Source organism: Musa acuminata, chromosome BXJ3-4 (genome assembly GCF_036884655.1).
Source record: "Musa acuminata AAA Group cultivar baxijiao chromosome BXJ3-4, Cavendish_Baxijiao_AAA, whole genome shotgun sequence".
Taxonomy (NCBI): Eukaryota; Viridiplantae; Streptophyta; class Magnoliopsida; order Zingiberales; family Musaceae; genus Musa; species Musa acuminata.
The window spans coordinates 33030634-33047658 of record NC_088352.1 but is presented as its reverse complement, the minus strand read 5'-3'; the positions used below and the strand labels follow the sequence as shown (position 1 = coordinate 33047658).

At 39.7% G+C, this 17025-nt stretch overlaps 1 protein-coding gene across 10 annotated transcripts; it reads left to right on the top strand.

Moving 5' to 3' along the window:
• Nucleotides 1-536: 536 nt before the first annotated feature.
• Nucleotides 537-16787, top strand: LOC103982001 (probable methyltransferase PMT20). 10 transcript variants are annotated; one of them, XM_065145914.1, is made up of 10 exons: nucleotides 537-653; nucleotides 800-913; nucleotides 1151-1332; nucleotides 2797-3090; nucleotides 10478-10626; nucleotides 10756-10951; nucleotides 11365-11575; nucleotides 12907-13579; nucleotides 15402-15479; nucleotides 16152-16787. In XM_065145914.1, the coding sequence occupies exons 3-10, from the start codon at nucleotides 1330-1332 to the stop codon at nucleotides 16369-16371; spliced, it is 1824 nt and encodes a 607-aa protein (XP_065001986.1). In that variant the 5' UTR covers nucleotides 537-653; nucleotides 800-913; nucleotides 1151-1329; the 3' UTR covers nucleotides 16372-16787. The 10 variants fall into 10 exon arrangements, with proteins under 10 accessions (XP_065001986.1, XP_065001988.1, XP_065001987.1 ...); XM_065145916.1 differs by lacking the exon at nucleotides 1151-1332 and having other exon boundaries at nucleotides 2800-3090; XM_065145915.1 differs by lacking the exon at nucleotides 537-653 and having other exon boundaries at nucleotides 660-913; nucleotides 1183-1332.
• Nucleotides 16788-17025: the final 238 nt, after the last annotated feature.

Sequence of the window (17025 nt, the reverse complement as noted above, 5' to 3'; positions counted from 1 at the left end):
AATTTAAACCAAATTAGGATCAGATCTTGTGTATTTATACGATGATCGTGTTGCAACTGTTGTTCCACTCGTATACTCGTGATCAAACCAGTCATATATGTTTGCAATAACATTTTGAGATTAGCAAATTGTAGTTGGCGTGTGTACCCATACTTTGAGCTGACCTATACCATTCATGACATATTAGCAACAATATGAGTGAGTGTTATCAGCACCAGATTTTGGCCCCGTCTCTTATTTGGGTGATCATTTTGTATAGAACCCGAGCAAAACGTTTGCCCAAACATGTGCAACGTGTGTCCGTTCTTGAAGATTCGTGCAATTTTACATATAGTCATCATTTCCTTTGATGCCAAAAGTAACCACGGGGTTTTCATGGTTTGGTCTAAGCTACTAACCGAACCAAATCGGTGAACCGTCGAATCTGGTTTGGTTTATGCGGCTGGAAGGCACGTGCAAACACTTTCACCTTTTTTGTTTATTATTAGCTACACTACGCCGAAATCTTGCAAACCCTCTCCAAGCTCATAAGAGGTGTGGACTCCACCTTTATTCGTCAAATGGCGTCCTCTTTACCTGGGCCAGCTGTGATCGTCCCTACCGTCCGATTCGCCGGTGCATTTTCCCCACTCTTCACTTCCAGCCGAGGACAGGTAAAAGCCGGCCTTTTGTTCCCCAAAAGGTGGCCGAAGAGGCGGAGGATGCTGCTACCTTTCGAACTCTTGCTGGGTTGTTAGTTTGTTTTGGATCGTAGGAAGTTTAAGAGATAGATCTGTGACAACTAAAATCATCACCACAGGGAGGGCCGCAGTCCCATCTCTTTCAAGTTCTCATCCTCCTGTTCGTCGATCCAAACGCATAGACGCTAAGCTGGGCAGCGAAACTTGAAAAGGAAGGCACACTCCTCCTTGAGGTACGTAACATTAACTGCGTTATTAGCTGCTGATTAAAATGTGATCAGCCAGCGGGGGGCTGGATTGGGGTTTGCTGTTGCCGTCTCTTTTCTTTTAATCTTTAATCGTTCTCTTTATTTTTAAGCGGTTGGTTGAACTTTATTTTTCTCTTCTCTATTTTGTTTGGTTCCGTGTTACTTAATGTTTCTTCGTTGTACTGCTGCACTTAACAGAAACCTCTCTTGTTGGATTCGCAGAATCAAATCACTAAATTAAGAATTATTGGCAGATCGTCGCTGCGCCAAGATTTGCCCTTATTTGAATCCTGTGAAATCTTATGTATCGAGTTTCTTTTCCTACGCTTCTACGATCCAAGTGATTCTGTTCTGACTTTGTGGCGTCCTGGATCTTTACCTCGACTTTGGGGATTTAACCAATGGTCAAGTATCTTCTGCTGTTTACTTCTTAAATTTCAAGAATTTGCGTGGCGAAAATGTGTGATGGGTTCAATTTTATTTGATGATTCCCGTATCCGTACGAGGAGAACCTGAAAATATCAACTGCTTAATGTGGATATTTTCAGTTGCCTCTGTTCTTACTGGTCTCCTAAATTTTTGACCTAGTGATAAGAAATATCTCCAGAACTTAATTGTTTTGATTCACAGGAATGGTGTTTTACCGTTGAACTTTAAGATGGTGAGGTTTGGTGAAGTGTGAAGTTAATCGTGGAAAGTATCAGATCTTAATGAGTTAGGCCTTACATGCTTATGTAGAATCAAACGAAGTTCATGTTGGTTGTTCTGGTATTGTTTTAGTTGTCCTTGTTGAAGTTTGAACTTCTGATGATGGTGACGCAAGTGTTTCTGTTTATTATCACAAGTTCTGGTGCCTCGTAAAATAATTTGTGCAGTTAAGTTTAATCTCTTAAAATTTCTAAACCTGGAATATTTTTGCCTCTAAGAATCATATCTTGTAGCAAACCGATCTTTAGCGAACTTTGAGATTTCTTGAAGATTTCTTTTGGGAAGTATTATAGTTCCCTTCTCAAGACTTCTGATCAGCAAAATGTTTGTACAAAGTAATGGGTTTGCTAGGTATTGATGAGATATCAATAAGAAAAATCCAAATGATCAGATGATGGAAGATATTGTAGGGAAGAAGATGATTATGGGACTTCATTTATACTCCCAAACTACTAAAGCAAGCACTGATACTACTTTAAGAATAGCCATAGATATGCTGCACAAGACATTGTAGAATCCCAACTCATCAAGCATAGTCTAGTTTAGTTGATTTTGGAGACTTCCTAAGTTTAACTTTAGGGAGTAGGAAAATGTGAAGAAAGGTTGTTAATTAGACCAAGAGAAGACTAAAATGTTCATATAAAGAAATGTTCCGATGAATTGTGGATGATTGTTGATTTCACCATGCAAATATATTTATGCATAGATGCACATTACATGTTAGAAATATTATGATTACAAATGGTTCTTGATTGTAGAGAAGAGCTCAATTACATGAGATCAGATAATTCAAGTTTACAACTTTATACATGATTTGCTGAAAAATGTTGAGCAATAAAAAAATACAATTGTGGCAACCCTTTTAGAAAATAAAGTTTATTTGTAAACTTTAAAATATTGTATCCATTTCATGTATCCAGTTTTGAACAGTTTTTAAGTTTTCTTCTTGCTTAGGTAGTGTTTTTTGAATTTTTTTTTTGCATTCTAGTAATTATTAGAAATTACTGAGTACATTTCTATTTCCAAATTTGATTATGTCATACATTGATATGGTTATTTTCTATTTTAATAATTTGTTTTATGTTGCACAATTGGTTTATAAAATCATCCTTTCTTAGTACATCACTCTAAATTGCTTTGCTATTTTGCTTTTTTTTCAGCAGGTATTTCATCTAAAAAGTAAAATGAAGAACAGAGATTTCAGGCCAGGAGCTTATCTTGACATAAATCCTAGGATTGTCCCCTTTACTTTAGGATTCATAATCCTATGTGGATTTTCCTTCTATCTTGGGGGCATTTTTTGTTCTGAGAAGAATCGATACTTTAAGCAGGATGAAGCTCCAATCGTCCAATCTCAGCAGGAAACTACAGTAGATCCCCTTAAAATTGAGTATGTTGAATTCTCAGAGTGTAGTTTGAACTATCAGGATTACACACCATGCACAGATCCGAAGGTACTGTAGATTCTTATTACTAGATCAATTTATCATAAAATTAATAAGCTGTTAATAGCAATAATAGTTCAAATCATGGTATGTAGTACCGAATGGTACCGCCCGGTACGGGCGATACATACCGGTCCGATGACATACCGGTATGCGGACCGTCCTGACACGGACTTAGCTGGTTTTGCCTAAGTCGTGCGGCACCCTTGCGCGTCCGTCCGCAAAGGTCAGCCTCCCCGAAGCCTCCCATTGTCCCTTAGGACCAACAAAAGAGAGAACGCGTTAAAGAGTATGCCTCAATCGGGATTCACAAGCAAACATGTCCGAAAAACACTTCATAGACAATGCAAATTACAAACAGACTTTACAAGCTCTGAACAGTGGCACAACAAAGGGTAAAATGGTCCATTACAGACCGAAAAGCTCTCACACGTGTCCACATGACATAACCTTTATTTACAAGCCTAAAGAGGCCACCAACCCAACTAAAATTGGACTATTATGCCTTCGGCCGCCACTCTACATATTGTACAAGGCATGAGCATGCCAAAAGACACGGACATACATAAGCATTATGTCAAACACCCTGTTTCGAAGTTTGTCCGTGACATTCTCCCCCACTTATTCCTTCGATGTCCTCGTCGAAGCCTTTGTGAACACTGCAACTCTTCGCCTTTGCTGAGTTTTCAATCTTCTGCTCCAGCTGCAATGCGCCTCCTGGCTCCCAACTGCTCTCCGCTACTGTTTTTGAGTAGTCGAACCTTTGATCCGCCATGCTGCTTCAACTCGCCAATGACTCTGACTCTGGTGTGGGGTTGGCTGAGTTGTGTTGATCCTCGTTGATTCCTGCGGATCCACCAAATGAAGGAAAAGACCATCCTTACTGCGCTAGTCTCTCAAAATTTCCACATGCTGCTTGAACTGGGTGGATGCTTGTTGGAGCTTTAACGAGCATCGCCTCGCAAACTTCTGAAGTTTTGGGTCCTTCCTCCACAAAATCTGCTCATTGACTCTTCTTTCAGTTAGTTGTCACATCCAAGTAGGTTCGCATCACATCCGCTTTCGATTGGCATTTCGTTGGGAAATGAAGCGGACAATCTACTCTCAGTAGCACTGATCACCGTTGGTGAGGATTTGACAACTATTGTCTTCCATTATCCTCGAAGGGTCTTTGAACTTATGCAGAGCTCCTCTGCTGGATAAATAAGAGAACTGTGGTACTCGGTTTCGCCCATTCTCTTAAGAGTTGAGAAGGCAAAGGTTACTTGACTTCGCCCGCCTCCTCGAGGTTGTACTTCATGCATCGAGCTGGTTACTGGCCTTCGCCTGCTCTCTGCTCACACTTCTGAAGTACTTGAAGTGTTTGCACTCCTTGCGTTGAGTTAGCTACTGTGATTCACCTTCTCAATGCCATTGAACTTCTGGAATGCAGGAAGTTTTCACCCCAACTTGTAGTAATTCTCTGATAGATGAGGTCGCCTCTGGGATTGTACCGTCTTCTCCATCAACCCTGCCGCCTACTCCACTGAGTAGCAAAGGTACAGCACCGCGTACTGCCTGCTTCGTTCCTTGGTCGTGCACTCTTGCATGACCCAAAGTCCTTCACTTACGGCTATCTTGATGAGAAACTTGTTGACACCGGTCTTACGAAGTTTCTTGGCCTCTGCCCTTCAGCCTTGTCTCGGTACTTGGAGATTGCCTCTGCATGCTCCACCTCCTCGGCCCCTTTCACGACCAAGCGCTCTCCCTCCGTGAGAGCAAGGGATCAATGACTTTCACGGAAGTCCCGCCTCTGCGGTACCATGGCGCTGCTATGCCCATGGCCCTACTATCCATTTCCTCGCATCTGTATCCCTTTTCTTCACGATCAGTAGATATGTCTCCGTGGCACTCCTCTGAGTCCACCTCCATTCTGACTGATGCTTGATTTTGGGTAGCTAAGTCCCTCTAGACTCGTCGTCGCTTCCTCGCCCCTTTCGACCTCCTGCTTCAACACCTCTGTGTTCTCCAAGCAGTCTGTTTGGTCGATGGAAAGACAGACTGCAACTCCCATGCATGGCCTCTGCCATCACATTGTAGGGTTTGCACTGATTCTGTTCTCCTTAGCTTCCTTGGTAGCAACGTTCGCTTACTCGACCTTGTCCCCTGACTTGTCGGGCTCCCTTAAGAGAATATGGGCTCTAGAGCAGTCCAACTCTCCAGCTGCTTCGATCATACCTCTGCATGATCAAGTTCCTCCCATGGAACTCACTGGTACTTGCATTCGAACTTTTCCCTTGGTGGAACCCAGCCCCCATATGCTGATGATCAAGGCTTTCATCCGAAGCAAAATTCGATGCACGCACGGAAGACCCGCCTCTGCGGTACCATGGCCTTCACTCCTTGAATCCATAGCCCTTCTTGCCGTCGTGTTGTTCACCGAAGTGGAGCTCCCAGTAGCTCCCGATCATACCTCCATATGATCTAGTCCCTCCCGGGACTATGTCGTGTGTGTCGCATTGCCACGAACTGTTCCACCACGATCCGCTGCACCATGTCGCCTCCTGGTGACATCTCCATTGCATTCTGATCCTTGTGGAATAAACTCGAATTGTGAACCCTCCATGTGTGGCCTCTGCCAATACATCGCAGGGTCTCCTCCACCTTCGATTTTGTTCGCTCCTTTGGCAATCGACCTTCATCCACCCACTCTTGGGTCACACCTAGATAAAGCACCGCTCTAGGACAGTCCGTCGCCTAGTAGCTCCCGAAGTCCACCGACTTCACTGTAATTTGTGCACCATTGTCTGGATCCTGGGCCTCTGCCCCTACCAGCACAATCTCCGCTGCGCACCGCTTCCTTCATAGCAACTCGAATGGCAACACTATGACATATTCTTCAAGAGTACCCGCCTCTGCGTCCTCTTGCCCCGTGCTAAGGCCTTCTGAACCCAACTTCCCCTCCGCAAATTGAGTCGCCTTAGTTCCTCCATCAAATGCTTCTCCGAGATAAGGTGCATGTGCCCTGAAGCTCCCTTCGTCTTTGGCACCATGCAAGATGAGTCCGCTCCTTCAGAATGAAGGACCCATGGAACAACATGATCCTACTCTTGCCTCTGCAAGAGTTCATGTCCTTGACCTCTGTCTAAGAAAAGTACTGTGCCTCTGCTCCATGTTCCAACTTCTATGCTGGCTCCCTTCATGTGGCTTGGGTACTTCGCCAAGTTACACCCAAGTTGCTCCGCTCCTCGTTTTTGCATTGAATCGATGGTGGCCCTCGCGCCCACCATTCCACGGGTCAGCCCTCCCTTGAGTTCGATCTCCACATCGACTCCAAGTGTGCCTTCATTTAAGTTGCTTTGGGTCGCTCCCCCACTTGATCTCGCAATGCATCCACCAATGCATTCTCTCACGCGAGATCATGCGACGACTCCTCGCCGCTTGCTCAGTCCATCGAGCTTCGTGGAGTTGTTGTTTGTTGAGGTACTCCTCCTCAACATGTGAGGTCCGTCTCACATGATTCTCCCTCTGGAGAGCCGGGACTTATCCCTCCTGGATAACTATCCCATTAGAGCAACATCTCTCTTCGTTTGGGAGACCACTATCCCCTTGGACTACTCCGATCTGCTGAACAAACTGTGCATTGTTCTGCCTCCTGCAAACGCACTTGCTAGATTGCGACTCCCCGTCAATACAGTCCCCGCTGCACCCCTCAAGGCCTAGCAACATGCTGAACTCGTTGCACACTTCATCCTCCTACGGACGTATCCTTCACATGCCGAAGAAAAAGTTTCAATGCTCCATGGCGCCGAGTCTCGGTCACCTTGGGATGGCCACGAACATTCCATCGTCCGCATACAAGCCCATGCATGAGTACCAAATTCTTCGAGTTAGCAATTCCCCTCACCTCTGTGAGCTTTGCATAACTCTTTTGGTCGTTGAGCAACTCATTCCACCTTGCATGGTCTCATTCTTGCCAAGCGCCTCGCTTGCCTAGAGCACCATCAAGTATAGTTGTCAACGTTGAGCCGTAGCTCAAACTCAGCCATCCCAACCTTTGTGCGCTCCAAATTCTTCCAAGCTTGCCTGTTCTTGTGGTGCCTCTTGCGCGAAGGGTTGGCCATTCCTCTGAATGCCAATCTCAGATGCCCGCTCCTCTGAGCGACTCTTTTCCCTACATCTCCATGCCCGTTTTCCCTCAAACGGTCGCGCGTGTGCTGACTGCCCTCAACGCAGCCCCGCTAGGTCCCCCACGTTTGCATGTCAAGTGTTTCTATGAGTGCTTGTCCCGCTCTGATACCATATGACACGGACTTAGCTGGTTTTTCCTAAGTCGTGCGGCACCCTTGCGCGTCCGTCCGCAAAGGTCAGCCTCCCCGAAGCCTCACATTGTCCCTTAGGACCAACAAAAGAGAGAACGGGTTAAAGAGAACGCCTCAATCGGGATTCACAAGCAAACATGTCCGAAAAACACTTCATAGACAATGCAAATTACAAACAGACTTTACAAGCTCTGAACAGTGGCACAACAAAGGGTAAAATGGTCCATTACAGACCGAAAAGCTCTCGCACGTGTCCACATGACACAACCTTTATTTACAAGCCTAAAGAGGCCACCAACCCAACTAAAATGGGACTATTATGCCTTCGGCCGTCCCTCTACATGTTGTACAAGGCATGAGCATGCCAAAAGACACGGACATACATAAGCATTACGTCAAACACCCTATTTCGAAGTTTGTCCGTGACAGTCCGGTACCGCTACAATGCTACAGTGCTATACTGTAGCAGTGCTACAGTGCTACGTAATGAAGAAAAATATATAAAATTGTTCGGTACGCCAGGGTATACCGCTCGGTACACCGGTACCATACCGTACCATACCGAGCCAACCTCGAAACATCGGTACGGTACAGTATTGATACCTTGGTTCAAATTACCGGTAGAAATGGCGTATTTATGACCAAGCATCAATGATGGAGTTATAAGATTGGTACCACTTAGTATACAATTTTTTGTCATTGATTTTAGTGATACTGGATAGTATAAGTTGGTATATTGCTTGGAATTTTGGTATCATACTAATTTTGATGATTGTCAAAACTAATATCTGATTGGCATTTATAATCTCGCTAGATATATATAGATGATATGTAGCCAACTGATGTTTTGTTTACCATCTTATCTTTAGTTCAGCTCTGTTTATGTCTATTATCTTCTACATTTAGTGACATGTGAGATCTCTTGGGGGCTTTTGAGGAGGCTAAAGTCGAATATGTTTTTTGGAAAGGAAATTGCACTGGCAATTGGTTGGCAAATTTTGGGTGGTTGAAAAGAACGAATTTTGCATGGATGGGGAGCTTTCCCCATAATCTTCTGTTTTGATTGCCTCTGATGCTAGAGGCAATAGTTTTATTCATATTTTGAAGTAACATAGTTTCTTTGTTGCTGTGGAAAAAAGAATTGTGAGAACTTTTGCCAATTAGCCTAACATGATAAGTGCTCCTTTGTTCCAAGTGTCCTTGGTCCCTTTTCCTATGTATTCAAGTATTCACTGCTCTTCAGTCTTGCATTTGGGTGCTTCAATCCTATTTAATTAAAAATTCCTCCTTAATTGTCTTATGGATTGATCTTTGCCTTGCTATAGTTTTCCTTATGGAATATTTTTTCCGTCCAATGGCATTCCTCGTAGATATATTGTTCCTTACTTCCTAACTATCTGATGTGGAGAGTTATTTTCTTGTCTTTATGAGATCACACATCTAACATTTAAGAAGACTTATGATGCACATACATTTGTTTGTGTATGACTGCATCAAATTTACCCTACAGGAAGGCTTTTATTTAATGTTCAAGGCTTCTGATGAATGCAAGTACTCACTACTAGTTACACCTTGGGTGCCAAGAAAACTGTGATTAAGAGATCTCATTCTGTAGTACTTAAATATAAAATGAAACATGACACATAAAGTATAAAAAATTATTCTTAATTTTTTCTATTTGTGGTCTAACTAAAGACACTTTTTAATGTCTAGAGAAATTTAATTTTTGGAAAATTTCTAGGAATGTGGTATTTAATTTCAGATCTATAAAATTGAAAATTCTAAGTTTTTCAAGTTTTGTCTCTATAACTCAAGTTTAAAATTAATTTTATTTAAACTATAATTAATTAAAATGTATCTTTTGCAAATAAGATACACAATAGAGGTCTATCCTTCATATGATTCGTAAGTTCAGACACTGCCAATATAAAAAGGTAAGGACTTAGAACTAATCGATGTAATCTCATACTAATAGGAAACTCACTTGGACATTCCTATGGTTCTTATACTAGTGATTATATTATTATACATATCTTTGATAACATCATTATAATTAGTGAATGCAACTTTCTTCTTTAAGATCCACCACAATAAAGAATCTTTAGGAAAATGATTAACTATTTTTAAATTGATAGAAAACATATGAAAATCTTTCTTATCCTCTTTATATTTTTTGATTAATTATCTTAATAAATAAATAGTCTCTATTGTTGATCTTCAAATCATAAAACCAAATTGATCTATCAAATATTTGTTTTACATCATATTCTACATTCAATTACTCTTTCACAGTTCCATAATGTGACTCATAATTTTAATGCCTCTATAATTTAGAACAGTTTCGGTTACCTCCCTTGTTTTTATAAATTAATATAAAAAAGCTCTTCCTCCATTTGACATCTTTCTAAATCTCAAAATTTTGTTAAATAAATTAGTTAACAAAACTATTCTTTAATTCCCCAAACTTTTACAAATCTCAATAGGAATACTATCAGGTTTCACATTCTTAACTATTTCATCTTTTATAAACCTTTTTTTACCTTGCTTGTTCTAATTTTATGAATAAATCACCTACCACTATAATCTGTCTTTATAGCTAATTATGTTATAGAATGTTTACTAAATAATGTATATATATAATTTCTTCATCTTTCCTTAATCTCCTTATCATTAATAAATATCTTTTGAGTTTCATCCGTAACATATCTTATATTGCTCTTTCTTTTCCAACCCTTTTATCACTTCTTTTCTCTTCTTGCTTACAAACTTGCTGCATATTTCTTGTACTCTTTCTTGTTTTTGTCTTATCCCATTTCCATAGATGAGACTTAAGGCCCTAACTTAGAGAAAAAGTCAAGCGTTCCAGAAAAAAGATAGAATCATATCTGGTATGGAAATAAAGGAAAATTTATTTAAAGGAAATTATTTTCTATTGGAAAGAAAAGAATGACAAAATCTTTGACAGTGTTCTGTTGAAATGATACTCTTCAATTCTTAGTTTCTCATTATTTTCTGTTATCCACCAAGAAAGAGTAATTTTCGTGAACCATTCTTACTGGAGGCACTATATCAAAAGTTTCTTTTCTTTCTTTCAGAGATGGAAGAAGTATGGAAATTACAGACTTAGTTTTATGGAACGCCATTGTCCACAAATCACTGTCAGAAATGAATGCTTGATTCCTCCTCCTGATGGATATAAGCCACCAATTAGATGGCCAAAAAGCAAAGATCAATGTTGGTACAGGTATGTTTCTATCTTTACATCTCCTCTTTTCCCATTTCGTGACACTGTATACATTCACCTTCCAGGAATGATTTTGAATACTTATATGTTATGCTATCAGAGATAAACTGTCTTTTTTTTGTCTGTCAGGAATGTTCCCTATGACTGGATAAGCAATAAGAAATCAACTCAACACTGGCTCAGAAAAGAAGGTGACAAATTCTTCTTTCCAGGTGGAGGTACCATGTTTCCTAATGGAGTTAATTCATATGTTAAATTGATGCAAAAGCTGATTCCTGGAATGAAGAACGGAACTATCCGAACTGCCATTGATACTGGATGTGGTGTGAGTACAGACCAGCTTCTGATCCAAGTCATTTTGAAATTCTCTGTTTCTTAGATTGCAGCATATTCTCTGCTTTCGAGTATTCTTGCATTTTTAGCAATCAAAAGTTTTATGTGAGGCTTTAGGAAACAATCAAACTATGTTCTCTTTCTGTTTTTTTTTTTTGTGCCTGTAATAGATCATTATTTGATGATAATTCTTGGTTGTCATGTATTTATTTTTGTTTCTGTCTCTGCTTTGTAGCCTTCGTTGTACAAGCTAAGACTGCTAATTTCATCCTTTGAAGTTTTTGTGGCAATGCCTCATGAAGTATCAAGTGCATTTGTTTTTACAGGAGACTATTCTGCATATTTCCACATATATGCTTTTATGTGGCAGAGATGTTAAGCTTTGCTGTTTGCTTATCCTAATAGGTTGCAAGCTGGGGAGGTGATTTATTAGATCATGGCATTTTAACTGTTTCTCTTGCACCTAGAGATAATCATGAGGCTCAAGTACAGTTTGCCCTTGAACGTGGCATTCCAGCAATCTTAGGCATCATTTCAACTCAGCGTCTTCCATTCCCTTCTAATTCATTTGATATGGCTCACTGCTCCAGATGTCTTATACCATGGACAGAATATGGTAAATTTTCTCTTCCCACAACTGCAAAATGATTATGATGCTGGTTCTTACTTGGTAAACCAGACCCTTTAAAATTCTATAAAGAATGAGTCATAAGATGCGTAGGAATGTGTAAAAATGGTAATTGTGTTTCTTCTCTCAATGTTAATGCATCTGTATGATGTTTTAGTTCATTTGCTTCATTTTCATATATAGTTAGACTTTTTGTTGATTATCATTTATATATATGAATTAACTCTTTTTTTACATATATGAGCCTTTCGGCTATAGGACCAAGTTGATAAAGTCAAGTTTTAGATTTTGGTCCCACAATAACATTGTTAATAGTTGGACTCATATTGTACCAGTATAGATTGGCATATTGACCCTTGGTATGGGATGTTACCATCCATACCAAAGAGAAAGAGGGAAAGAAGATCAGAGGAAAAGGAGAAGAGGCTGAGGCAGAGACGGAAGAAGAGGAGGATGCACAACCTCTATTAGGAGTAGAAGGCAGAGGAGAAGTAGAGGCAAAGGATAGGAGATAGTGGAGGTGAGTAAAAGAGAGAGGGAAAAGAGAAGAGAGTTTGGGAGAAACCAAGAGAAAACAAAAGAGAAAAAGGACAGTTGTCACAATTGTCAAAAATAAAAAAAAGGATATCAGTATGAGCAGTAAGCTTATCTCCTGGTGCGGCTTGGTACTGGTTTCCTTACCACCCGGTAACCTTGGTATGAAGAAAGTATTGGGTGGTGCAATCCATATCGGGTTGGATCAGGTGAAATCATTTGGTCCTACCATCCTGGTTAATTGTTAAATTGGTAAATGCCAACCTGTACCTACTGATACCAGTGGTCTTCTAAACTTTGGATAAAGTTGTGCTCACCTCTCTTGGGACTTCTGCACAGAGTATTGAACAAGCTATTCAAGAGTGAAGGGTCTAAATTGGAGATGTAGGCTGTTCCTCAGGGGATATGCTTATGATATTTTCTTAACTTGCCCTATATTTATCTGAAGTTGCATGATTCAACTTGCACCAAGTCTAAAGATTCCAAGTAATGCTTATTTTTTGTGGTCTGTGGTCATTTGCCATCTCAGTGACTGCCCGATGTCCTGGATTCAGATTGAAAGCTTCTCATGTGGGAATCTTTTGGCTACTTATTTTCTTTGAATATTTTCTTGTTATGACAGAGGGATGTAAAATTCCTTTTGGTACACTTAATTAGTTCTTCCATTGCTTTGGAAATTTTTAACAATGGAAGTTTGTGCTCATTCGACCTCAGAGATTAACGAGTAGTGTCTTTCACTTATTATGTTCTATTGAATTCACTGTTTTATCTTTTATCTTCCCCAGATGGTATTTACCTACTGGAAGTACACCGAATACTTAGACCTGGGGGCTTCTGGGTGCTCTCAGGACCACCTATAAACTACGAACACAGATGGCGTGGGTGGAACACAACATTGGAGGAACAGAAGTCAGACTATGATAAATTGAAGAAGTTGCTAACTAGCATGTGCTTCACACTCTACGATAAAATGGATGACATTGCTGTGTGGCAGAAGTCTCTAGATAGTAGCTGCTACGATAGACTCACTTCATTATCTTACCCACCTAAATGTGATTATAGCTCAGATCCAGATTCAGCATGGTATACTCCACTGCAACCTTGTCTGAGTATTCCAAGCCAAAAGTTTAAGAAATTGGGACTGAACTCTGTACCAAAATGGCCAAATCGGTTGCATGTACGCCCAGAGCGTATTTCTATGATTTTCAATGGAAACTCTGGTGGTTTCAAGCATGATAACAGTAGATGGAAGGTGAGGGTGAAACACTACAAAGCATTACTTCCTGCTCTTGGAAGTGATGAAATCCGAAATGTTATGGATATGAATACATTGTACGGAGGGTTTGCAACATCTCTTATTGATTCTCCATTATGGGTCATGAATGTTGTCTCCTCTTATGGTCCAAATTCACTTGGAGTGGTCTATGATAGGGGACTAATTGGCACCTATCATGACTGGTAATTCTCTAGTTTATATCTACTGTTGTTTGATATACGTGCAATTCAATTCCTTTTATAATCTAATATGAAAGGGTTGCTTCATTTGCTTGAGCATATAGAATTGGTATGTGATTATTGATATACTTGGTGTGTTCTTTGTTAAGTGAATTTTTGCTGAAATCATAGACATACTGGCTTTTGAAATCAATAAACTATTATTCTGAATTTCTACATTTTTTTGGACTTTAAAGACCACTTTTGTTCTTGCCCACCTTCTTCTAGCTTCCATCTAGGCAATTGCATTCTCAAAGTGGAATTTTGCTGCATCAATTTTGTTCAATTTGTCGCAAGAATATGAAGTGTCTAGGTTTTGAAATTTTCAGTGTCAGAAAGCATGTAGTAATAGTGGAATAAATTGGAAGAGAACTTGTTCCTTATCTTATTTGATACTAGAGATTAGCAATTTCCTTATCTTCTATGCTAGAAACTATCATTACATGCATGAGTTCTTGCATTCAAATGGACTATGACAAATTTGTTTTGTGATAGAGCTTTTGCCGTATGTAACTTTCTTGGAAATAACAACTTCCATTTAATTTTTTGTTGATGTTTGAACTCTTTTCTTTTGTTTCGGTTTTTCATCTGCTCTCTAATGTGTCCTGAAACTGTAGGATCTCTTTTGGCTATCTTTTCAGAGAAACATACTTATATGCATTACACTCCCACTTAACGTTTCTTAAAGTCAATATATTCTACTTTAATACAAAAAGTTATTTGTTGCTACGAAGAACTGGGAGATTTTTCGGTCTGATTTGGCAGTCACAAGCTTATTCTGGATTCTCTCAACTGAGGGATGAACTAGCTTGAAGACTTGACGGAATGCTGAATCCATGTGCTGAGCCTGCAAAAGAGAAAGGAGACACATAAGGATTATCATAGTTATCTTTGATAGGAACCCTCCAATGCCTAAATGTGGCCTATAGATTTGAGAGGTACAAAAGAATGTGCCAGGATGTGTAGTATATGAGAGTATGTGGGAATGTTGACGTCCTTAAGGGGAATTTCCTGTTATTGATTGTTAGGGACTGCTCATTGGTAGGAAGTTAGTGGTCAACCATGGAGCCGAATGCTAGCTTCAGAAGCTCAGACTGCATTTTAGATCATTGCCGATGCAGACTTTTCCCATTGGGAGCTTGCAGATGTCAAAAAGGTACTTGCCGAAGGTGATATCCTGCTTGAGTGGGATAATTTAATAGAAGTGTGTACAGACCCTGACAAGAAGGGCCACGACATGAGAAAAAGTCAGCTCCCCTCGTTGGTCATCGGCCTTAACTAATGGTGGATGAGGATGTGGCTTTGCTCTAAGGTTGGCCGAAGCTAACTTACTGACCACTTCAGGCATTTAGGATGATGCCATGCATAGCTAGTGGAGTTACCCATTGCATTATGCTTATATCTTTCTGTGTGCCAATGCAAAATCTATCACTGATTGTGCTTTTTGCTGCCTAAAATGCATATGTTTAAATATGTTTCAAGGACTGACTCTTATGTAGCTCTTTCATGGTTGAAGTGACAAATTTCTTTTTGCAATTACTTGCAACAACTATGTCCAAATGTGCCCTATGTTACAAAGAAACCACATATAACACTGCCAGATGTAAGTAATTTGAATTTTTCATCTTGGATGTGCATTTGACATAGGTTGGACTCACCTCAGATTCTTATAAAGTTGTTATCTTTATATATGAAAGGTTCCATGAGTATCACTACAATAGAATCTTTATTATTGAATAATGTGCATTTTGAAAACATAATTTCTCTCTGTTCCAACTCATTTTAGGTGTGAGCCATTCTCAACGTATCCTCGTACATATGACCTGTTGCATCTGGATGGCCTATTTACTGCTGAAAGTCACAGGTGAAATTTTTAATACCCATTGTTTATCTCACTTTAAGCTTCAAAAACTGAATGATTTTCTTACAAAACCTTTATATCAGTGTTTTAAAGATGATATATAGCTCCCCTGCAAAACAAAAAGGAGACATAACTTGGCAAAAACTTTATTTGACTATAGTCATAATGGAGAATAATTCACAACTTAGTGGATCATCATCTTGAATTGAGAATCTGTTGATTTAAGAGAATTGGCCTTTCTCCTGACATTAAGAAATCTTGATGAAGTTAGACTTCAAAATGTGGCTTTATTTAATACAAATCCCGCCACAGTCTGATGAAAGCTAATCTAATAATGACAAATTGTTCTTGAATGTTTAGTCTCTACATTAAAATACATTATGTTTTACATTTGGATTTTTCTGGTTTTTGAAATATGTGGAAATGGAATTCAATTATTTTTATATTTATATTATCTGAGAAGGCCTATATATGATTGAACAGTTAAATTGCACTGTTCTTTCTGCCTGTTTCCCAATATGGTTGCTATCTGTGCTGTCTGTTGCCTTAGGTGCAGTTGTAAAACAAGTATCATGTGCTGCTGTACATTTATTCTTAAGTGAACCCAGAGATATTGCTAAATAGAATACTTCAAACGCAATAACATGGCATGGATTTTTGCTGTCAATTTGGCAGATGTGAAATGAAATATGTGCTCCTTGAGATGGACCGTATCCTACGTCCAAATGGGTATGCGATAATCCGTGAATCATACTATTTCATCGATGCTATAGCAACCATTGCCAAAGGAATGAGATGGGATTGTGAGAAACAAGGCACAGAATACATCGTGTCAAAGGAGAAACTGTTGGTTTGTCAGAAGAAGCTTTGGCATGCCAACCACAGTCGGGAATGATTTGTGAAGCTCTGAAGTCATCAGGTTTCCTGTAGCAAAATGTTCAGTCTGATGGTGAATTGGCATCAGCTTTTCCTGAACCCTCTGATCAAAGGTGGTGCCAGATTTCACCAGTGAATAGCTGAGGTTTTAGTTCATGACCCCAGAAGTGATGACCAGGATAGTAGTTTTCACTAGTTTAAATTTGTCATATCCTCTTCAAATAACTACATGTAGCATAAACGTGATTCCATGATGAGTGAGTTCAGGTGCATGGTCAAACTGTTTCGTATAGGCAGCCTCAACCTGAACTTTGCTTCCAGACTGGAGTTTGAGCTTTCAAACCTTCGATATAAATTATTTTGAGACGACTTTTAAGGTTGTGAGTATCACTAATATATTCACTTCAGTTTTTCTTAAATTAAAAGTTTATCCAATTCCTTTTTATGGTTGTCCAGTATGTTTATTGTGTATCTGCTTGGTCAAGGTTTTGACAAGTAAACATATTAGATTCTGAAAAATGTACATCACCAGCCTTTGTCTCAGATATTATATTGACATTATGAAATGCATGATTTTTGCATCGTGTAATTTATTTAATGAACATATTACATTATATTTATTACTAAATCAGTGGCATTCCCCAGAATCCAAGTGGCATATACCCATAATAGA

Excerpts from the sequence above, each read along its gene's own strand:
- LOC103982001 (XM_065145914.1), top strand. Across the intron at positions 10,952-11,364 it reads CCATTGATACTGGATGTGGT|GTTGCAAGCTGGGGAGGTGA; the intron begins GTGAGTACAGAC and ends TTATCCTAATAG. Across the intron at positions 13,580-15,401 it reads ATTGGCACCTATCATGACTG|GTGTGAGCCATTCTCAACGT; the intron begins GTAATTCTCTAG and ends AACTCATTTTAG.